The following is a 25793-nucleotide window of genomic DNA, read 5'->3' as shown; positions in this document are numbered from 1 at the left end:
ATAAATTCCACGAAGTCGTTCATATCAATTTTTGGTTTAAAATGATGTTTAATATTTGTTTATTGTTTCACATCATTAACGATTTAAATGCAATAATTATAAAAATAAATAAATAATGCTTCAAGAAAACAACAGAATACAGACTGAAATCCTACCAAGAACTGTATGAAGAAATAGAGGATATTGAAAAAGGGATTTGAAAAAGAAGGAGACTGAGATTCCTAGGCCATTTGTACAGAATGAACAGAAACTAAATAAACAAATAATTTATTAATCTATGGTACAAAAGAGCAATCATTGGTAACTCTAACAAATGAATAACGAGTTACAGAACCTAGTTATCCAAGAACAGGAAATGAAAGATAGAAAGCTATTCAAATGAAAAATACACAAAGTTAAATTTGAAATGCCATTATGAATGCTTGAAAGCCATTAGATTGCTTCATTTGGGGCCGTATGAAAATGATAGCATGCCGACAAAATGTTAATACTAAAGAAGAGTTACTCGTTAAAATACGAAATTCTACTGAGTTTATACGAAACGATACTGAGATGATACAGAAAGCCACCGGAAATATTTTACATCAGGCAGAGTTCTATGTACATTGTGAAGGAGGGAATTTTGAACAATTACTGTAACTGAGGTTTGTTATTCTGTTACCATTTATCATTTAATGTATTTTCTTTTTTCTTTTGTTATACTAATAATAATGCTTATTAAAGAATAATATGATTTTTTGTCTATTTTTCGTCTGTTTTGCTTCAATAAAAAACCGTTTTTTAAAATATTTTTATTAGAAGAGCTGAAATACAGGTGAAATCTTTCTCTAACTGTAACTCGAAACAAAGCGTTTCCAGACCTATGTTTATATGAACTTTTTTCATTATTTTCACCAGCAGAACATGTTCTAGGTTTCTCTGTTTCTTCGTGAGACACTCTATATATATATATATATATATATATATATATATATTTTTTTTTTTTACTAGTTTAAGATCTGTGACAGGTAATCATAGCAAACACAAGCTTATTTTTCTTTGAGGAAACATAAAAACTTCTTTCTATCTCCCATCCACTATATGTTTTTAAGTTCTATTTAAAACGTATCTTGGCTTTCAAATCTATAATGAATGCTGATGTATTGCAATAATACTTCTTTAGCAAGGGCTACAACCTTGTTAGACTTCCTAACTAAATAAATCTACATCAAATATCCTGGACATGCCAATTATTACATAAGTGATTTATATAGAATTCTCGATAGTTTTGATTTGTTACTTTTATAACAGCATAAATCTATTTTAAATATTTTAATGAAATGTACAATTAGAAATGAAAGGTAATTAGAAAAAATTATTTTTAATTAATGAAATATTTTTCTTACCTTAAGGTATCTATGAAGATCACGAAACCCTAATTGTGTTAATTCTTTATGCCTAGACAATCTTAATGCTTGAGCAATTTGTATTGCTGATGATGATGAAATGTCTGCTCCATCATGAATTAAAACTAAAACCGATACAAGACCGTATGGTGAAAATGCTACATTTGTTCTTGGGGTTGTTATTATCTGCAAATAAAAAAGAAAGGCATTGATTTTTAAAAAAGTATCATAATTAAAAAACTCTATAACAAACACCAACTAGAAAATTAGAAAAAAAATTATTGCAGGGGTACTACAAAAAAAAAGAAACACTGGTGAAGAGGGAATTGTGGAAAATATCTTGCAAAAAGTATATTTATAATTTCTGTTATCACTTTTTAACAACTTTTAATAATAAGTGTTATTAAAAAAGTGTTATATAAAAGTTATTAAAAAGTGTTATTATTATGTATATAATAATACATAATAATATAAGGCATAAAAAATTTTAGGCAACAAATATAAAATATATATTTCACTATTAGATAGGCATTACAGGTGCATACTGCACTTTATACTGCATAAAATTTCAACACAACTGCAATTTATTACTTTGTCATCCATGTTAATATTTTTTTTGTTGCGCTATAAACATTATTTAATATAAAAAAAATATTCTAACAAAAAATTGTATCATATTTATGATAGCTACATATGTGTATTATGTGTTGTAATTGTAATAATTATAGGTAACCTAATATGAGTCGTAAATCATTCTTAATACTCACAAAGCCAATCTCAAATAACAAGCATTCCATTTCTGGGACTTACTAAGCAAAGTGATGAATGAAGTGATTTCCTGTCACCTTCTTCACTTCACTGAGCCAAATATAAAATTGCATATCAGCAAGTCAAGCTCACAAAAAAAAAAAAAAAAAACTAATAATATTCAGCTTTACAAGTGGATCTTTTACTCTGTTCATTGCAGGTGGCTGACTGTATAGAGAACTTGATAACTTTCAGAGAAAATAATTCAAAATAATTACTCTAATATCTGATGTTCTTTAAATATATCAAAAGAAAGACTGAGCAGGTAGTGTAAAACAACTAATTAATGTAACTCTTTCTGGAGTAAAGCAATTGTTATACAGTATGTAATGATTAAACACAGCAAGAAATATATTGTATTTCTTTGTTATAATTAATTTTTTTTTAATAGGAAATCTGTACTGGGTTTTTTGGCATAAGAAACATTAATTGAATATATCTCAAAAGTGATTTTTTTGCATGGATTATCAACACAAAATAACTATTTATTCATTATATTATTGTTTAGCAGTGGGAAAGGGCTGATTGAGAAATTTAGTTTATGATTTCATAATTCTAAATTTATTAAGCGATTATTATTAACAATTAGATATTTCAAGTACAAATGTAGTTATTTATAAAATGATAAATATCAAATTTATTTATAGAAACAATGAAAAATATTGTTTACATTACTCTTAATACATTAGTATACAAAACACACACACACACACACACACACACACACACACACACACACACACACTCACTCACACAAGTAAATACTTAACAAATAAAGTATTTATCACTTTACAATTTGTAAATAAACCAGGAAGTGCTTTGGAAAATGTCAAATGAGGTTATGAATCATAAAAGTAATTCATTGAAGAGTACATTGGAAATTTATCTAATTAATTAGTGATAGATTAAGCACATATCCATTTAACCTAGTTTACCATTATAATAAGAAACTAATATTTTATATCACTTATTGATTTTATAAAACTATTTTACTTTTTACAATATTAAATTAGTTTACTGAACCAGATCTTTATAATTATTATTATAAACTGAACCAAATTTTATAATAAAGTTTTTAAAAGACTAACTTTAATGTTTTTCATTCATCTTTGTTAAGATTCTTATTTATAGTACAATATTTAAATAAATTTTTTAATTTATATTATAAATTTGAATAATTTAAGTTAAGCTATATTCAAATTTTACATTTTCATTTATTTCTTTTTCTTATGTTAAAGGGGAAAGTATGGTGATCATCTCAAAAATTAGATAACAATTTTTTTGCACATCCCAACTAGTTCATATAGACCAAAAAAACATACGTACGTTTTTGGCATTATTTCATAGGATTGACCAAACTAATTTTATTCAAATTTGGTTTAAATATTTATATATTCAGAAGGTATTGTTCACATTAATATTTTTTCAAAATTCATTAAGCAGGTGGGGAATATCGTGAAAAAATCACATTTGTTTTTTTTTTCAGAGGCATTTTATAGAAAACTTTATTAAAGAAAATTTATTACCTACAATATACGTATAAATAATACAAAAAAAGTTTTCAAAAAGTTAATTCCATCTCTTAAAACAGTAATATGTATGATTTTAGTTATTTTGCTCTATTTCCATTCGTTCTAAATATTCTTCAAAATTTTTTGAAAATTTATACTTCATATATCGAGCTATGAAAAAATGTATACTATTTTTAAAAAAAATTATAAACCCTGCACCTAAAATACAGAAAATGTTTTTTGAAAATTTACTTTTTCTTTTTTTAGCCTTTATTAAAGGGGGGGGGGGGTGCTAGATTTAGCTTAGCTTTACTTGAGCAAATTTGTTAAGCTTAATCTAATTTTTACCTCATTTTTTTATATTACTGTATTTTTCCCTTTAATATATGTAGCTATTCTACCTATATTTTCTAGAAAAATAAAAATGATAAATTGAAATCTTTCACAGTTCGAAATAACACATAAACAAAGAATAGAAATGAAAAAGTAATCGATTGTAATATTACTACAATAATTTTTTTTGTTTCAGTGACTGAGAAATAGTAAACTAGTAAATAAATATCTATCCCAAAAATTTGAATTATGTTTTTAATTACTTTATTATAATAAAAATTATGTAGTGTAAGAACGACGACGGCGGCGACAGCGGCAACCACCTGGCTCAGGACTACCCAGGTCGCCCTTCTTGGTCCTGAGAATGCTCCCAACGAATCAAGCCACGCTCTCCCAGCTGCTCAGGTCGCGTAACATCATCGCAACCCCGTTGTGGGATCTCAGTGCTTCGAGATCCGCCTCTAGTGTTCCTCGATCTGCCGCCCAACGAGCACATTTGAAAAAAGTGCTCGTTTTCAAATTTTCAATTTTTCGAAAAAGGATTAGTACTTTAATTTAAAAAATAATAATAATAGTAGTAAATACTAGAAAATATTAATAAGTATTGATTCTAATTGAATTAATAAAGATTGGTTTATAATCTGCAATATCAACAATAATAATTCGATTTATAAAAGTAAAATTTAAATTTCTACGTTAAAGCGTAACAAAAATATTTGTTATAGATAACATGACGAGGTTTGCTCGGACGGCCTTTATAATAAAAGAAAATATCCGAGTCAAAGTACTCCGTCTGTCTATTTGAATTGATTTTCTATCATTTAAATTATCTCATACATCAATGTCGTTTACCTTTTCCCCCTCCCCCTCTTCTTTTCACTATAAATCTCTACCATTCTCTAATATAATGAGTATATATGTATTTTTATTGCATGACATACACTTCATATATAAAATGATTTTAAAACAGGTAAAAAATTGCTTCCTGATTATTAAATATTTAAAAAAATTATAATTTAAATTTCCTTTTACATATACCGGTAATTTATTTTTTTTTTAAACTTTTAGACAAAAAAACTTATATGAATAAATTTATTTTTTAAACGACTTTGAATCCCGTTAAAGATCTGTTTTATACAACTTCATTCAAAAACGGAAATGTTCTCAATTCGAACCGTATATAAGGTACCGTGTCTTTTAAAATGAATGTAATATTTATTAAGTTTCACTTACATTGACAAATTATACATGAAATGAAAGAGCAACGCAAACGGTTTTACTTGTAAGTGTTCAATGTGAGCATCATTATTCACACGGAACACATCCAGCTGATAGGAGAGTTCAACTCATACTTTAATTAGCAAGTCTGGATTAATTGATATGACAGCTGCTTCAATCCTTTGTCTCAAGTCGGGTAGATCAGCCGGTAATGGTGGAACATACAGTTGATCCTTAATAAACCCCAAAGAAAAAAATCGCACCGGGTCAAATCGGACGAACGTGGAAGTTGTGGCAAACAAGTCCTGTCATCTGGTCCCCGGCAACCGATCCAGCGGTCGGGGAGAATTTCATTCAACCGATCACATACAGCGTTATGCCAATGATAAGACCCACCATCTTGTTGCCAAATAAAGTTCTGTGGTACTTGTTATGTGATATTGTTCGTGTGTGTGTGACTTTCTCAGTGGAGTTTGATTGTGTGTGTGGGCGTTTATCCCTTTCTTGATGAAATGCAAACCAGCTGAACCAAGAAGGGGGTAGTCAGGAGTGAAGGTTTAGTCGGTAGTGCGCAGGAATTCAATACGAAAATAATATGATCTTGCGGGATCTGTTAGCGAGTCCGATATTGCTTCGGCGCCCGTAAATGGGGTTCCTCCACCTTTTTTTAACAAAAAAAAAACAAAAAAAAAACATTCTTAGGACTTAAATTAAGAGGTAAATTTAGTGGTTTTGTCAAGACGTTTGTAGCCAAATCCCAGTGTTAGACCATCCGCTTTATTCGCCTGACCTGGCACCATATGACTTTTATCTGTTCCCCAAAGTCAAATCTGTATTAAAAGTAACAAGATTTTTTCAGCTGTGAAAGAAAACGCGGAACGCGTCATGAAAGAGCTCACAGAAGAAGACTTTCAGCACTGTTTCGAACAATGGAAAATTCGCATGGAGCGTTGTAGGGATAGAGGAAGTGTGCATATTGAAGGGGAAAATAACTAAATATGTATAAATTTAAAATAAAATATTTTACAGCATTAGTCTCGTTATTTAATAGCCACATCTCGTATCTAGAAAGCTCTCAGTTGATGCGCAGGATGCGAGATGGATTTCTGGACTGATGACTGGCTTCTTGCTACTTACGACGACCTTTCTTTTTCCTGTTTAGCCTCCGGTAACTACCGTTTAGATAATTCTTCAGAGGATGAATGAGGATGATATGCATGAGTGTAAATGAAGTGTAGTCTTGTACATTCTCAGTTCGACCGTTCCTGAGATGTGTGGTTAATTGAAACCCAACCACCAAAGAACACCGGTATCCACAATCTAGTATTCAAATCCGTGTAAAAATAACTGGCTTTACTAGGACTTGAACGCTGTAACTCTCGACTTTCAAATCAGCTGATTTGGGAAGACGCGTTAACCACTAGACCAACTCGGTGGGTACTTACGACGACCTGTCGCAGTATATTATCCCCCTCAACTGTACTGTTAACAGTGCCAACACTACTTCAAACACCTCAGGTAGAATCTAATATACACTTATGTAGTTATATTTTCTAAACTTTGATGATGGTGAAAAAAAGCTGCTGGTTACATGTAGAAATCCCGATAAGATTTTGAAATTTTTATCTCTTTTATGTTATCGGGAATTATTAATTAAAGTTTTGGAAAATATTATGTACAAATCATTTTCAAAATTTATTTCCTTTAACATTTATCCCGTTTGAAATAAATTAAATGTATTCCCGTATATGAAATTAGAAAAAAGAATACTTATCTGGTTTAATTTTTATCACTTGAATTTTTTTTTAATCTTTACCAGTAGATTAAGTACAAAAAAAAAATTCAAAAACATTAGACGATAACTCTCCATCCATAAAAAGTCTACGGAACCCCGTTTCAAATTTTCTTTTTACACGACAGCCCAAAAAGGAGTGTAATTTATTTAGGGTGTATGTATGTAAGTTTGTTCCATCGTAGCAGCTGAATGGCTGAACCGACTCCCGTGTTAGAATTCTTACGTTATCCTATGCTACGTTATAGCCTATGCCTGTGTCATAGGCTATAAAAATATGCAAATATGTATATATATATTAATTTATTTAAATTAAAAAAAAAAGAAAAAATATATACTATATACAAAATTGTCACCCGCACTCTCTTTAATTATCCTATATTAAAGAGTTTGTCAGTGGCACGCCTAACGCAGTCAGAATGCGCACATTTGAAAATCAAATCTAAATTTCGAAAATCGTGCCCAGAAGACATCCTATTTTTTTGTTGACAGTCGTGTTTTTTAATTTTTAACAGATTTAAAACTTGTATTTTTTGTATACTGAAATGTTTTATTATATAATCTATATTATTATATAAAGAGGAAGAGGGATTTTGTCTGTTCGGGATAAACAAAAAACTACTCGATCAATCGAAACCAAATTTTTACCCATGTTTCATGGAATAACTGAAGAGGTTATTAGATATATTTCATCTCGAAAAAAAATGTACTAGTGGACATTTACCGGTTGAAGCACAAGGTTTAATGAAACTGTGAACTGTGAGTCTCTATCTGTGAGCTGGGTTTGAATTGAGTGATTCGAATCAATCGAATGGATAATATTAAAAATAATAAAATTAAATTTACGTTAAATAAAATCTATATCTATATCAATACTATTACTTAAAGAAGAAGATGGGTTTTTTTTTTGTTCGGGATAAAGAAAAAACTACGCTATTAATCGCAACCAAATTTTTACCCATGCTTCTTGCCATAACTGAGAACCTTTTTAGATATTTTCATCTCGAAAAATCTCGAAAACTAACCGATCGATTGCTTTCAAATTTTCAGGATACATTCGTATTATACCATGAAATGTCTTAAGCCGCAGACCAATGCCTTAGCTCTCTTGAAGGTTAAAATATTAAAAGTATTCATTATTTCTTCATTGCCAAAGACGGTGAAGTTGTAAATTAAAGATATTCATTAAGGAAAAAAATATTAATCCGTTTACTTCATTACTATATTTCTGCCTCCATGGCAAAAAAAATAAGGTATGAATTTATCGTTGTCAAAGTTATGTGCACTTTAGTTATCATAGCTACTATTATTCTGTCATGAGAATAATGAACGGTGCGGGGAGTCGGGTCCAAGGCATGGAGCTCTCTGGGTAGACGGGAATGGCGACCGAAGCGAGCTCTGAGAGTGTCCAAGGCGCCGCCACCCTGCAACACGGAAACGGCGAGAGAAGCGAGCTCTGCGTCACTGGGGTAGACCCCGAGGAGCCCCTGAATTGGCTCCAGGGTTCTCCTGGGTGGACCTAGACCCTGAGGTTTCAGATTCTGGCTTGACGGGTCGGCTAGTATATTATAAATAATAGGTATTTTATTATACATTATTTTAATATCATGCAGCTTTATACTACAACATAAAATTATTTATTTTCTAATTTATCATAAATTATCACTACTTAATAAATACTAAAATTAATCTATCTGTCAATATTATTAATCATATACGACCTATATAGATACTATTTTTAAGTAATTAAAATTAATTAAAAAAATTAAACAATTAATCTTACAAGCAATTTAACTCTAGTAATAAAACTTTGACTATAAAATTGTTCCATACAGTCTTTAAACGTCAGATGAGTGGCTGTCATTATAAATCATATATTTATGGATTTAAATCAGAATATCCATGTATTATGTATGTTTAGAGGTTCTTTTAAAATTCAAGAACCACTTGGTCGATTTTTGTGATTCTATTAATATAATATTTATACAATCCTCAGAAAAATTGCATGTTAAAATTTATACGTATAACTACATTACTGAATGAGAATAGAAACTAAAACAGAGGGAATTTCGTTATTTTTCATGTAGTAATATTTTGAAATTCATTTGTTCTGGAAGAGGTATTTTTTTCCCAAATATTGTTATTTTTTAATTGTTAACAAATATACCTAAGAAAAATATGACCTAAATTAGGCAAAATTTCGAGATACTGAGGGTAACCTTGCTCTATACCCTCACCCTTTTGACCTTTTAAGTTGAAAATTTAATGGCATCAATGCCCTATATAGAAGTATTCCGATATCAAATTTGGTCAAGATCGGTTCAGTAATTCTGGAGATATATGATTATTTAGAGGCCGAACACACACACTTACATACGAACATTAACATCCGGAAAATTTCCATCCGGTTTTTTGGGTTTCTTGGTGTCGAAACGTCAAGATCCGGTGAAAACCGCGTAAGCGAATTGGACCGATTACAAAACTTTCCCTTCTAGAGCTATAGATCTGCTATAATGCTACCTAGAAGGGAAAGTAAAAATTACAGAAAAAACGGGATTAAGAATTTCCTATGAAAAGAGTAGAATGTTTGACAATTATTAAAAATAAACCGAAACTTCTAAAAAAGATTAACTACAGTACAATTATAATGGTTAAAAATTCTAAATATCTCAGAGAAATAATGAAGTATAACGCTCGTAAAATCCAACTTAAATATGAAAGTAAACGAAATGGAAATAGACTAACAATTAAAAAAAAAAAAATATATATATATATATATAACAAAAAAAATCCTTTTCTTTTAACGCAAAATTTAGATATTATAATAGAACTAGTGTTTATATGCTGCAGAAACGATAATGACAGTTAAAGAGGCTTGAGACTAGAAACAAATTATGAAGTAAATATAAAAAAAAAGCTGACATCAAAGTTATAATACTTTCCTGGCATTGGTTATTTATTCTTGTATAGTGAAAAAATAATTATACATGAAAAGATTACCTAAGATTTATTTTTTGAGGTGGAAGTAATTTATGATGAAGTTTTATTGTAAAGTTATCATTACATATTTAAATAAACCAAAAAGTTTTAAAAATTCAAAAAATGATTTTTTTTCCTCCGCCACCTCCAAAACCACCTTCCAAGAAATGTTTTTGATTTTTCTTCGTTTACTTTGTTAATTGGAAGAAACTACAAAAAATGTATAATCAATAAAAAGCTAAGATTTATTTTTTGGGGTATGGGGGTGAATTATGATGAAATTTTATTGTAATATTGTAAGTTTATTATTTAAATTTTAAATAATATTTAAAGTTTAAATCAGCCAGAAAGTTTGAAAAATCAAAAAATCGATATTTTTAAACTTTGATCGGCTCCCCCACTCCCAATATTGCCTCTTAAGATTTTTTTTTTGATTGCTTGCACTACTGCTCTGCCTAGGAAGACATTAAAAAAAATCTGATGTGGGCATCACATGACTTCCTTGTACGCCTATTAAATTACAAATATTTTTTATATATTTATATTGTTCATTACATTTATTTTTATTTTTTATTTTTATTATTGAATTATTATTTATTTAATTTTTTTTACAATCATAGGTTAATAATTATTAATAAATCAATATATTTAAATTAAAAAAAAAGTTAAAAAAAAGAAAAAAGGAAATGGTCGGATTCGAACCGATGTGCTTTCCCCTAGTAAGATCCAAACATTTCATTAATTAAAATTTTATTTGACTATAAATCTGAAACCGATGAAAATAAGTACCATTTATGATATATTTTTGAAAAAGCTCTCAATGAGTGTTTATCTGCAGTTAAGAAAAAGTATAAAATCCAAATTTGTTTGGATTTTGGGCTTTTTTGGACACTTTTGGTTCAGTCGATTCCAATCAAAAGGGAAGGTGCACAATTAGATGTTACAGCAATCCTAAATCCAAAATTTCAACATTCTACTGTTAATCGTTTTTGAGTTATGCGAGATACATACGCACTTACGTACAGACGTCACCCCGAAACTAGTCAAAATAGATTTAGGGATGGTCAAAATGGAGAATTCCGTTGAAATCTGAAAACCGAAATTTTTCGCGATCACAATACTTCCTTTACTTCGTACAAGGAAGTAAAAAATGATAAGATAAACATGGACGCATCCGTAAACACCCCCCCCCCCCACACCCCGGAGATATTGTCGCGAAATTTTATCCATATACTTCCTTCCTATATACACGGGTCTCTGTTCAAAATTTCATCAAAATCGGTTTATCTGGTCATAAGTTATTAGTTTCAAACCCGCCAGTCAACGCACGTACATATGTATATACGCATGACATTATCCTCCAATTTATTTTTGTTCTTTAGGGGGTCCTGGGTCATGAAACGTCGAGAAATGGCAAAAAACCCATACCTCATTTTTCGACTGATTCATTCTTACAGATAGCTATAGAGCTGTAATGCCAGGAAAGTAAAAATATACAAAATATTTTAAAATCAAATGAAGAAGTTTGAAAAAATAATGGATTACTTTTGAAAAAAATTAGGTTTTTGTGGACAATTAAAAAGAATTTAGGACAAGAGATAATAAAAAATAATCTTGAATTATTTTTTTAAATTAAAAAAAAAACAAAAAATAACTATTTTTAGGAAATCGAAAAAGATATAAATGAATTAAATATTAAAGAAGAATAAATTCTGGACCGAAATATTTTCAGAAATAAATGATTTCAGGAGTTTTCAAGAAAAACCAAGAGAAAATGAGAAGAAAATTTGGATGTCTGTTAAATCTGCTGTAATTCAGTTTTAAAATATATTTTATAAACCGTACATTAAAGACAAGAGTCTTACGAGATTTGTAATTTATGTAACAAATGATGACGTAAATTACCATCCGTAAACTTTTAATTGAAATGCTTGAACCTTTTTTTTTTTTAATTATTTCTAGAAGCTGTAAAATGTTAAACGTTTCTAAAAATATGTTTATATAAACATTCTTCTTTATTTTCACCAACAGAACATGCCCTGAAAATTTGTTACGTTCTTCATAAATCACCGTACATATTATTATAAAATCTATTCATAAATTTTTATAAATTATATTTACATGGATCATTCATTTACTTTTCTTGAATGAAATATAATTTGATAAGTGACTCAAAATATTTTAATATGAAAAATGATGCTGCAAAATACGATATACTTACTTTTTATGTTTTACTACTCAGAAATGGATAAATTTAAATCACTCTTAAATTTCAATAAAAATATTTGTAAAAGAATTATGAAGACTGTTGTTACAGCAACGTTTGAGTTTTGATGGAACATACATATAAATGTATAAACAGATTTTCTTAATAAAGATTAACGTTCCTAGATGCGGATGTATCCAGTGTAATATTTTTTTGGGTGGAGTGATTTTTTTTCTTGTTTTGTTACAATTACAAGCTTGAATAATCTAGTAATATAAATATATATAAGCAGATACTCTGTAATGTAATTGTTAACTAAATTAATTACACAATAGGTACCGACACTAATTTAACTTGCTCCATAATAATAAACAATTGTAGAAATAGTAAATGATCCGTAATCATTGTTGGGGAAAAAATAAAAGATCCTGTTTACCCATTGTTATCTACCACTCCTAGGATATTGTATTTCTCTTATTACAGCATCAGGGAACTGACGACTACAAACGTCCTTAACACTTTCACTCAACCTCTTGATAATTGTTTTAATTTCCTTCTATGCGTTTATTTTTAAATATACATAGAATTGTTTTTGTTTATAATAGAAAATAATATGCTATAAAAATAAAAATTCATTCCATAACATTGTCGTCAAATGTTTTAGACGGGTATACAAAAAAATGTTTAAAATTTAAGAAATGATATAATTTTATCTACTTATTGATTTTTTTTTGTTTTGAGTTTTACGGGCATCAACTGCTGCGGTCATTAACTCAATGGAAATTTGTAGCGTATGAAAAAAGAGCCTTGTTGACCGGGATTCGAATCCGGGACCTCTAGATGAAAGGACTGAGATGCTACTACTCCGTTACGATGATCGGCATTTATTGATGTTAAAAAAAATCTAAAAAATAAGTAATTTTCCTGGCATTATGTATAAAGAAAAAAAAGATTTCCTATAATTTATTTTTATATAGTCGCATCAACAATTAAGGTTATTAGGTTAACTATACCGGCAAATGTGTAGTTTTGAACAAACCCAGGCCGAACATTCCTTAGATGTGTAATTAATTGAAACCCAACTACCAAAGAATACCGGTATCCTAGTATTCAAATCCGAATAAAAGCAACCTTATTAGGATTTGAACCTGAGAACTTCGACTTCAAAATAAGCTGATTTACAACGACGAGTTAACCACTAGACCAACCTGGTAGGTAATAAAATTATTATTATAGAAACAAAAATTGAGCCAATGAAAAATGACAATGTATTTTTCCTATGTCCCCGATAATCACAGAAACTACTGAACTAACCATTACGAAATTTTAACTGCAGCTTCCTTATTTACCAAAATATTTACCAAATTTCAAACCTCACCGATCTCATAAATAAAAAAAAAAATGATGTGGACTACACATGACTTCCTTGTAAGCCTGTTAAATTATATATACACACATTTTTTTTTTAAAATGAAAAGTACGTAAATCTTATTTCATTAATAACTTCTGATATTTTTTAATATTTTTTTTTTTATTGTTATTATTGAATTATTATTTTTCGTAATTTTTTCTACAGTAAGAGGGTAATTTATTAATAAATCAATATATTTAAATTAAAAAAAAAAAGTTAAAAAAAAGGAGTTGAAGTCTGATTCGACCGATGTGCCTTATAAGATCCAAAAATTTCATCAATTAAAATTTCATTTGGCTGGAACCGATGAAAAATAAGTATCACTTATGTATTTCGTTGAAAAGCTCTCAATGAGGGCTTATTACAGCAGTTAAGAAAAAATACAAAATCCAATTTTTTTAGATTTTGGGCTTTTTTGTACACTTTTGGTTTAGTTGATTGCAATCAAAAGGGGAGGTGGACAACTAGATGTTACAACATCCTAAATTCAAAATTTCAACATCCTACAGCTAATCGTTTTTAAGTTATGCGAGATACATACGTACATACATACGAGTACATTCGTACGTACAGAGATGTCAAGCCGAAACTAGCAAAAATGGATTCAGGATGGTCAAAATAGATATTTCCGTTGAAATCTGAAAACTGACATTTTTCTCTATCACAATACTTTCTTTATTTCGTACAAGGAAGTAAAAACTTATAAATAAATAACCTTGAACTTCTTTTACTAAATTCAATGTCGTTATCTATATCGACCATTATTTATGTCAATATCGACTTATTTAGACAGTTATTATATGGATTATTTAATTTAATTCCATTGTCTATTAAAGATCATTTTGGGTTATTATCGTAATATACGTAAAAAAAAACATATTAGTGTGATAATAAAATTAAAGGAAATGACTATTTACATATTTAAAAAAGTGTTGATGGTTTGAGGAATACTGCATTTAGATTTTTTCATAAAAATTTATTATGTATTTTACTAAATTCGGCATTTTCTAATCTGGCGGCAACCCGGGCGCGAGAACTAATCCTCACGCGAGCAAAGTAACACTGTACAGATTTTTATATCCTCAACTAAGAAGTTCCATCAAGGTAATAATACATAATTGGTATTGAATCGACTTTTAATTTGGTATAAATATTTTCATAACGCGTTGATCAATTAGGTTACGGGTAGGAAGCAGAAATTCTAGGGCTACTAAAAATTACGACCGTAAACAACGTGAATTTACGCGTAAACATTCTCAAAGACTAATGTATATGCTCGGCTCAAGATCGAGTTCAACTTTTGAGAAATATGTTAGGTCTCAAACCAGCTTTTGGTTATCATTTTGAGATTGATTATCTTGAAGTTGAAAGATGCTTAAATGGATAACAAGAGTAAAACCGTTACAATGCAAAAAATTGAAGATGAAACTCCTGAACTCTTCTGTGCCGGGAGCAAAGTAATTTTCGAAAAATTTGAATATTATTCATATTTCATTCAGAATTTTATCCTGGGAACACATCCCTTTATTTAAAAATATTATTTATTAGGTAAGTTGTGAATAGCAATAATTTATATTGTTTTCATTATTATTTATTTTAATTAATTTTTTTATAGAGCATAACATTTATATTTGTTGTTATTATATTATATTAATTTCAAATATTATTAGTTCCAGTTCAGAAAAAAATATGTATATTTATTTTAATATTATACGCGTAATTAGATTTTTGTAAGTTATATAATTATTTGCTTATTAATTCTCTTCATAACTTTTTTTATAACTTTTATTAGTCCTACCTACTTAATATATTTCTTTATAGCATATTTTACTATACGTATATTTTTTAATTTTTAAATATAATTACTTATTGAATTTAAATGTATGAATAAAATAATTTAATATTTTATTACATGTTTTATTTGTTGTGTTATAACTGATTAATTATTAAGAAAAATATATATTAATGTTTTTATTGCGAGTTATATGTATGTATAGTTAAAAAATTAATTAAGATTTTACTTTCCCGGCTAGCGATATAACAGAGCTATAGTTTTAGATGAGAAATTATTGTAATCGGTCTAATTTGGGCATATGCGGTTTTCACCAGATTTTAACACCTAAGGAATCCAAAAAATAAAAAAAAACCGAGATGGAAATTTTCCGGATGTTCATATGTACGTGTATGTGTTCGGTGTCGCACTCTAAATCACCTTATATTTCCAAAAATACTGGACCGATTTTGACCAAACTTAGATTACTTCTATATATGGGGCATTGATGCCATTAAATTTTCAACTTAAAAGGTCAAGGGGGTGAGGTTATAGAGAAAGGTCACCCTCAGTATTCGAGATTTCGTCTAATAAAGGTCTTATTTTTCTTAGGCACATTTGCTAAAAATTAAAAAAATAATGTTCCAAAAAAAAAACTTTTTCAAAATCGCATTCCCACTCCAAAAAATGCTCTAAACAAACTAGCGGCTAGTTAGTTACTTTATCCGTATAAAGTAACTGACTTTACTAGGATTTGAACCTTAGAACTCTCGACTTCGAAATCAGCTAATTTACAATGACGAGTTCACCACTAGACTAACCCGGTAGGGTGCTGTAGTCATCTGCTATGTTTTAACGCCTCAGGTGAGCGATAGAATTAAATAAATTTAAAAAAAATTAAAGCGTTAAAAAGTATTTAAAGTGGCCGCTAGTACCGCCACACTCGTGCGAATGAAATAGGATATGCACGCGCGCTGTAATTAGAATCATTGAATAAAATTTAATTTAATTTAAACAAAATTTAATTCAATTATCATTGAATTAAATCCAAAAATGATAAATATTTTGATTTAAGTTGTGTGTGTGTGTGTGTGTCTGTATATATATGTATATATATATGTATATATATGTATATATATATATATATATATATATATATATATAAACCGTGCATAAAAAAAACCGTGTGACCGAAAAGTCCTATATCTTTGTTGTCAGCTTTTTTTAATGACATGCAGGGGGAAGGGTTTCCATCGAAATTCCTCAAAGAACGGTATATTATATTCATATTTCGTACAGTATACTTAAATATATACTAAACATAAATAAGGATATACAAAGACGAATCCAAAGGACATTGAACAAAGTCAAAAGTTCAGAACATAAAGAAAAGAAAACACCAAAAAATAATCTTCTCAATCGCACAAAGAATAACAAATCAAATAAAGAAACAGTGAAACAAATAAAAGGCCCAACAAAAGTAAGTGGCGAAACGAAATGAAGAATTTTGATAACACACAACATCTTAGGGTAGTTGATTTACCTCAAATCTCGACAACTTACTCGTACGTATCTAATGTACACAGTTGCTCTAGGCGCCTAATATTTTCACTGTTATCTAGGAGGTTAACAGCGAGTCAGTTCACATATTTGTTAGGTCTCGTTTTAGATCTTGTACTGAATCGCCGTATCTCCTATAAAACGGTTGGCAATCCCATTTAATCGTATATTTTAGTGTTTTTCTCAAACCACGGCGCTTTTTTCTATTTCTCAATAATTTTTTTCTGGAATCGCTGTACGATTTCGATGTTAATTTCGCTTGTCGTACCCCAAAGTTTAATTCCGTAGGTCCAAATCGGTTTCAGGACTGCTAAGTACAGCAGTTATTTGTTACATAATGATAGTTGAGATCCCCTGCCTAGCAACCAGAATATCTCCCTGAACTTAATGTTAAGTAGGGGTTTTTCTTCCTGACATGAATCCTCCACGTCAGACGGCGATTCAGATGTTGTCCTAGGTATCGCACGCAGGATAAAAACGGCATATCTTGCGGGTATTTACCCTTCCTCACCGCAAACGTAACATGCGTAGACTTAACTGGATTAACCTTCATCTTCCATTTAGCTAGGCAGTCGTTAATTAGATCCAGTAACCGATTTTAGAAAAAAAAATCCTTTTTAATGTAATACGTTCTTAAAGGATGATATTAAAGTATGAAAACGATTTCATATTTCAAAATTCTGGGATAGTAGGTCGTAGAAACAAGTGTGGATCAACGTAGTTACAAAATTACTACTTAATGATATATTTGAAGCTTTTGTCCGGTTCTACTACAACAATTTTTTTTTTTAAATAGGAAGGTATATGATACGTGATTTTTATGTAATATTTTACAATAAAAACGATGGTCAAAATCGTTTCTCGATAAATTCCTTTGTTTTCGAATTATAAGCAATCAAATTTTAAAAACAGAAAAATCTCGATAGTAATAAAACGAGTTAAAACATCTCGTAGTAACTTTTTTATTTCGTATTACCTTGAGAATTATATCCAATAATAACTATTAACAGTTAATGTTGGAAATAATGTCCAAAACTCTAATCATCAACAGAGCTATTCTTTCGGTTTCATTTAAAGGAGGCATTATTAGTTGTATATGAAACCTATAATACTTTATGCTACCTACACCTGTCTACGCTCATCGAATGAGGTAGAAATGTTATAGGAATATTTTGTTGAGAGCTCAGCGTCTCTTGTTGTTATCCTAGATTGGTGCCTATAGGACTGTCTCTCGAGAGGCGGTCGTTCTTATTTCTGCTATTAAGCCCATTGACATTCTTGTAACTGAGCGCTAATTACGTTATGATTCTAAGAAGGTCGGCCAACTTACCTCTCTTTTTTTTAAGAGGTGGAGGAATCCCATTTACGTGCGCCTAAACAATGTCGGGCACGCTAACAGGTTCCGCAAGATATTATTACGTGCGTATGTGTGCCTGCGCACTATTGACTAAACCTCTACCCCTGGCAGCCCCCCTCCTGGAAAACCGCTGATAAAGCATTACGTCAATCAAAAAGGGAGGTGCACAACGACATGCTACAATAGTTCTAAATCCAAAATTTCAACATTCTACGGCTAATCGTTTTTGAGTTATGCGAGATACATACGTACGTACAAACGTCACGTCGAGTCAAAATGGAATTAGGGATTGACAAAATTGATATTTCCGTTGAAATCTGAAAACCGAAATTTTTCGCGATTATAATGCTTGTACAAGTAAAAATAGTGTCCATAAAATTTTTCCACGATTACAAAATTTTATTATAAAAAAAACTATTACAATTACAGCTGTGCGGTTTATGGCAAAAGAAAGGAAAAAATTATAAAGATTTTTTTATATTGGTTTGTTGCAGGTAGAAACAGAGTAGAGGGCACTATGTTCAATTTTTATAAAATGGCTTCAATTCAGGAGAAAGCGCAATAAGTGTTTTGGTATCACGAGTCGAAATCACCGATTACTATGCAGGGAAATTTTAGAAGGGACGACCAGCACCTGATAGCAAGAGTACGTGGTATGCAAATTTTAAAGAGAGTGGAAGTGTAGTCGACCTTCCGCGAACAGGGCGGCCATCCGTTAGTGAAGAGAAGGTTGAGGTTGTGCAGCAAGAATTTCTAAATAGCGCTTCCAAATTTACCCGTAGCGTCGTGCACCTCGTGAACTAGGGATTCTCCGATCAACAGTGCCCAAAATTTTATACAAGAAACTAAGGTTGCACGCGTATAAAGTACAGATATTGCAACATCTACAACCAGTTGACGGCCCTCGTCGTGCTGTCTTTGCGACCGAGATTTTGCAACGGATTGATAATGACAATGAGTACCTGCAGCGTGGGTGTTTTTCAGACGAGGCTACTTTCCACACCTCACGGAAAGTAAAATGGCATAATGTGAGAATCCAGAAAATGCGTACTTTACCAGGGAAAATTGAGAAATTCCCCTAAAGTGAATGTGCGGTGTGGTTTGATGCACAACAGAATCATCGGTCCCTCCTTTTTCATTGAGCAATCAATAACAGCTAACATTTACCTGGATATGCTGCAACACTTTGCTATACCTCAACTAAATGATTTGCAACGTAGACTGGTTTTCCAGCAGGATGGCGCACCACCGCATTCGGGATTACTAGTTCCAGATTTTCTGAATGAATCGTTTCATGGCAGATGGATTGGGCGCTATGGTCCCAATCCCTGGCTACCACAATCACCAGATATAACTCCCTTAGACTTTTCCTCTGGGATTATTTTGAGGAGAGAGTCTATGCAACACCCTTATTTGATTTGGAGACATTGAGACGGAGAATTACTGAAGTAGTTGCTAGTGTTACCGAAGAAATGTTGATCAACACATGGCGTGAAATTGATTATCAGCTGGACATTCTACGAGCGTCAAAAGGCGCACATGTTGAAGTTTATTGATATGGTAAAAAACCTTGATAATTTTTTCTTTGTTTTGTTACAAACCGTGCAGCTGTAACTGCACGGTTACAGCTGCACGGCTGTAACCGTGCAGCTGTGCAGCTGTGTAACTGTAATAGTTTTTTTGTAATCATGGAGAGATTTTATGGACAATCTATAGAATGATCTTAGTTCCATTTTAAAATAAAAAAGTAACTATTTAATGAAATAACAGTAATGAAACTATGCAAAGATAGAGAATAAATAGAAAGGGTACATAAAATACCAATAATAAATAATAAATTAAACAACAATAGTTTTTTTTTGGATGGCCTCCTCTCACCTCTTATAGCCGTCCGACTCCTCCATAAAAATATTTAATTTACAAACAACGAAGCGGATAGGACCTAATTAAATGCATGAAGAAGAGCAGCAGAACAGTAAATCAAAAACCTGAATGTGCAGCACTATTCTATCAGTTTGGGAACTAAAAATAAACTAACTTTATCAATATTTAAGATAAAACCAGCCATGCACAAATTGCAGGCATGTAATCAAACAGTACGTAGATCATGTATCTAGACGAACCTGATAGTAAAATAATTATTTCCGAATAAAAATGAAATACTAATGTCAAGTGGGATAATAATAATTTACAACAAAAATAATTATTACATACGTAACAGTTAAATTACTATGAAATAGATTGGTGTAAACAGAAAACACAGGTGACTGTGACAGTGACTGGAGATTAGATGGTTCGGTTTGAATGTTTAAATAAGTTTTGCTATTATTTACGCACGCGGAATAAAATACCTGAGATTTAAACATTTATATGACTGTTGTTAATTTTATAAATGCATTTTCTTATAAATGTACGAACAACTTGCATTTTCCTCTTTGATTCCAAAGATGTTATGCCCAGTCTACATTTTACTACATATGAAAGTTGGTGCGTACTTAGCCCCTTTGCTACTTAAATTCCGAAGGAATTCCTTTTGTACAGCTTCAGATTCCTAGAGAATCCCTAGAGAGTATTCCCTAGAGAATCCCAGAATTCCCTAGAGAGCTTCAGATCAATGAGCTCTCTATTGTAGTTCTAAATCACTGAACAATATTTCAACATTGGCCTAACGTTCGGTAAAGATGAGAAATAGTATTCACTTACTGAAGATAATGACTTAACCATAAAAACAGCCCAATATTCCTTCGCGTTTTAGATGTTATTTTGCCTGTATGGTGGGTAAATAATCGAAGTTTTAACATGATCTATTTCTGTTAGCTATTTTATAATGGTATTTTACTAGTACGGTCTTTCTAGTCATTGTAACTGTTTTATTAAGGTTCGGAGGCATTGAAATTATTAACCGATCATTTCTGAACATTATTTAAATTTCTAATTATTATTTTATGAAACTTGTTTAGTTTGGTAAAAGAAAAATTAAAAATACTATAAAATGTTGGCGCCAAGATTTTTTATTCCGTGAAAACTATTTTCAGGTAAATGAAAATAATCTATTATGAGAAATTATTATATTTGCGACGTTTAATAACAATTAAGATATATAATGTAATTAAGATATTTAACAATGTAAGATAACTGCCGAAGTAAAACAAATATTTCTTAGAAAAAAAAAACATTTACGCAATTCTGCGCAAGAAGACCGACTTTTCGTTTCCAACGTGCATACTATTTCGCAGTCAGAAACGCACTAATTTTCAGATTACAATCCATACGTTCTTTTTATAATAAAAACGTTCAATGTAAAAGATACTTTCTATGAAGTATTTTCACAATATTACATACGTTCGATTAAAGAGTAGAGCCTGTACATAAGCATCAAGTTTAAACTCGCTCACCACTGTGACTCACCATTTAAACGCGTATGCAAAATACATAAATACAAAGTCAACATAACCTCAAATTGAGGTTATTTTTTCTGTTGCCGACCCGCGGTACGAGGTTGAACGTTCACGAACTGTTAGGGAACTTCGTATTAACTGGATGATCCGCGAGGATCTATATTGGCCGGTTCTCTTCGTGCCCTTGCGGTGTGTAGGTCTGCAGAGGGAGTTTAATCAAGATACTCGATCGTAGTAAGATACCGGGCGGCTAGGGTTCCGACTAGAACACCGTGGATACCGGTGTTCTTTGGTGGTTGGGTTTCAATTAACCACACATCTCAGGAATGGTCGAACTGAGAATGTACAAGACTACACTTCATTTACACTCATACCATATCATCCTCATTCATCCTCTAAAGAATTATCTAAACGGTAGTTACCAGAGGCTAAACAGGAAAAAAGAGAGAGAGGGTTCCGAGTTAGGCATTGGATTGGTTGGAGGTAGGTGCATTGGCGTTGTGCCACGATTATATTGGTATTGTTTGTAATTCGCTTTGGGGCTTCCTTTGGAGGGAGTGGCCGCGCCGCCGGGGTATGTTAACCCGTGCGACCCGGGGCGTGGCTTCCCTCCGCCGGTCGTGATACCACGCGAGACATCATGATGGGACCGGGTTGGGGTGCGGGGTTTTTCTCCGGCTCCTGCGCGGACCGGTATAAGGTTGCGTTCCCCTTGTAAAGGGACCTAAATTGGTCGACTTAATTGGGTGTAGGTCTGAATTTCTATTTTGCGTAAGTCATAATTTTGATCGGTATGGGTGTAGCACTGATTTAACTTTAAACTCGTTCGTTCTCTGAGGCAATCACAGTCACGAACGGTGCTGTCAAATCTTTACTAGGCGCGGGGTTCGCGCTTCCGCGGTTTCGACCAGTTAGTTTGAGGGAATCATGTTAGGTTGGATGTGAAAATGTTCGTTTGAGGTTCATGTGAAGGCGAAATTTGATTTGTATTTTACTGATGCAAATGTATGCCGAGGCATTTACATCGGTGGTATCCCGGTATTACATCAGACGCTTGGCAGATGACTGTGAGATGTCATCAGTTAGAGGGTCTAAAGACGACCTCCGGTAAAGCCCTTTAGGGCTTGGAACGGAGGGGGTGGTGTGGCGACCGGTAACCTCACAAAGTGGGTGTCTTCCAAATACAGGGTTGGGATGTTGTCCACATTAAAATGAGCATAACTAGAGAATGGCTCAACCAATCTTCATCAAATTCTCATATGTACAATTTCAGATAAATTACTACAGTGTATCTAAATTTCAATGAAATTGATCTAGTAGTTTTGGAGATATTCGAACGAAAAAAAAATATATATATATAAGGAAATAACATTCTAAGAATATGGTATTTTCATACTTCAAAACGTTAAGAAAATTACCTTCAAACCCCCCTCCCCGTGCAACTGAAAATAATATCGTACTTTTTTTTTGAAAAGTCGGTAAAAACCGTTCCTCAATGAATGTACAAATGTTTTCAGAACTGGACCTTCGTGTTATCTTTGCCCTTATTATCTAATAAGAGCAAATCTGTTAAAATTTGTTTTTCAGATATATCATAAATCGTAAAAAAAACAAATTTTAACAGAACACTTGTACAACAGCATTTTAAGTGTATTGTAATTTTAAATAATTTTTTATTTTATTTTTCCAGCGAATACAGCTAGAATAATTGTATTAATGGGGAAAGTATGGTGATCATATAAAAAATCAGGTATCGGTTTTTTTTGCAAATCTTTACGTTTTAGGACCCAACTGGTTCATCTAGACCAAAAAAAAAACATATATGTATTTAGGTATGTATGTCAGACTGCTTTTGAACTTAAATCTCAGGACTGACCAAACCATTTTCTACAAATTTCGCTCAAATATTTCTATATATGGGGCACTGAATATATTAAATTTTTTTTCAAAATTCGTTAAGGAATTAGGGGAAATAACGAAAAAACCAATTTTGATTTTGTTCAGAGGCAATTTAGAGAAAATTTTATTAAACATGCTTGTTACCTAAAATGAATATATAATTAATCCAAAAATATTTTCAATCCCCACCTGTTAAATTAAAATATATATTTTTTGTTGTTTTGCTATATCTCCCTTAGGTTTAAATATTTTTCAAAAATATTTTGAAAGTTTATGCCTTATATATAGAACTACCAATCGATGCCAACAATTTTTTTTAATTTTAGACCCGGACCCAAAATGGAGAAAAGTTTTTAAATTTTCTTTTTCTTATTTTAGCGTTTATTAAACGGGATATTAGATTTAAAGAAAATTTTATTTAAGCAGATTTTTTAAGCTTAACCAATGTATGAAAACTTTTCTTAAAATTTATTTTCCACAGTCTCTAAAAAATATATATTCTGGTTTTTATCCCTAAATTTTTTAATTTTTATTCTTAACAGCTGGGAAAGTCATGCACTACATTACCAGATTTTTTACACAACTGCCCAAAAAGAAGTGTAATGTACTTAGGGTGTATGTATGCATATTTCTTTCACCGTAGGAGCTCAACGGTTGAATCGATGTAGATATATGACCTCGGGTTTGAATCCTTATGTTACCGGAAGTGTCATAGACTATAAAAATATATATATACTAGCAGACCGGCAATGTTTAGTTAACACAATTGAAAATCTGATAAAACATTAACAAAATGAACATTACGGAACTTCACAAAATTTAACCTTTCTCTTTCCCCATTCCCCCTTTCCAATTTCCTTTCCCCATTTTCATTTTTACCATATTCCATTTTCCACGATTCCTCTACTTTCCATTTATATTTCCGTTATTTACCTTTTCCCTTCCTCTTTTCCCCTGTGCCCTTTTATTTATATCCTTTCCCCTTTCCAGCTCCTTTCCCCCGTTTTCACCTTTTCCATTTTCCCCTTCTTCCCTTTTGCCTTTTTCGATTTTTCCCTATCTCCCTTTTCCTACCTTTTCCTTTCTCCCTTTTTCCCCGCGGGTAAATCGGTAAAGTAGTTTTTTAGTCTATAGCGGACACACATATCGGAAACACTGAAATGGAATCGTAAAATATTTAGTATAGTGTGCGTTGCTTTTACGTGCAACAGATAGCGCTGTTTTTCAAATAAAGCATGTTTTCATCTGTCACAGGTGTGACATCTTAGGTATATAAAAACACGTGCATATTTGAATGCAACGATGTGCAACGAAAAAAGTTGAATAAATTATACTATATACAAATATATACAAAATTATCGCATGCTCTTCAATTATCCTACATTCGTAATTATCCTATGTGTATATTAAAGAGCAATGTTTGTCAGCAATGGTTTTTTAATTTTTAATATTTGTCTCTTTTTACTGTACACTTGCCAGTTCTCTTCATTTAAGTCTATTCTAAAAAATTTACAACTGTGACTTCCCATAAAAAAATTTATCATTTTAAAACGTAATTTTTTAGAATCCTTTTATACATTTCTGATTATATTAATATTTTTAAAGTAAAAAATATAAAATTTAAATAAATATAATTTAATTTACCTGCAAAATACACACACTAAAATCGTTTGTAATGTCGGAAACCTTCTCTAAAGGATTATGTGATGCAATTACAGTGAGGACGGTGTAACATAACACCATCCCTGACAAGCACCCTGAAAAAAAAATTAAAAAATAAGTTTATGAGGAGAATTTTACAAAAAAAAATTATTACTGAATTAGGGATCCTAAACAGGAAGGTATGACAAATAATTCTAGAAGAAGTTGTAAAGTATACATGTTACCGTGAAAGACCAAAATTAGAGAATGTCAGTATTCTCCGATGATGGGTAAGTAATAAGTTGGTAAGTAGTTGAGTTGCGTATGTGTGTTTTGTATACTCCGGGTGAGATTCTGGAAATTTAATTAACTTTTGAGTGTACTTTGGTGGAAAGTTATGTCTTGTGGCCATTTCTTCATGACTGTTGTGCGCTTGTCTTGTGTTGGCTTGATTGTATGAATTTATAAATATGTGTAGTACGTCTTAGTACCTGTTCTATTTTTTCTGAATGTTTTCCTCCTTTA

At 31.2% G+C, this 25793-nt stretch overlaps 1 protein-coding gene across 1 annotated transcript in view; it reads right to left on the bottom strand.

Moving 5' to 3' along the window:
- Window positions 1-25378, bottom strand: part of LOC142333383 (uncharacterized) — a 58626-nt gene extending 33248 nt beyond the window's left edge. The window contains exons 1-2 of the mRNA XM_075380405.1: window positions 25272-25378; window positions 1386-1571 (exon numbers count right to left, since the gene is read on the bottom strand). Coding sequence (XP_075236520.1) covers window positions 1386-1571; window positions 25272-25370 — 285 coding nt within the window. The 5' untranslated portion in view covers window positions 25371-25378. The remainder of the gene's footprint in view (window positions 1-1385; window positions 1572-25271) is intronic.
- Window positions 25379-25793: the final 415 nt, after the last annotated feature.

This window comes from Lycorma delicatula, chromosome 12 (genome assembly GCF_047948215.1).
Source record: "Lycorma delicatula isolate Av1 chromosome 12, ASM4794821v1, whole genome shotgun sequence".
Taxonomy (NCBI): Eukaryota; Metazoa; Arthropoda; class Insecta; order Hemiptera; family Fulgoridae; genus Lycorma; species Lycorma delicatula.
Note: the sequence above shows the minus strand (reverse complement) of the source record. Positions and strands in the feature narration are given on the sequence as shown.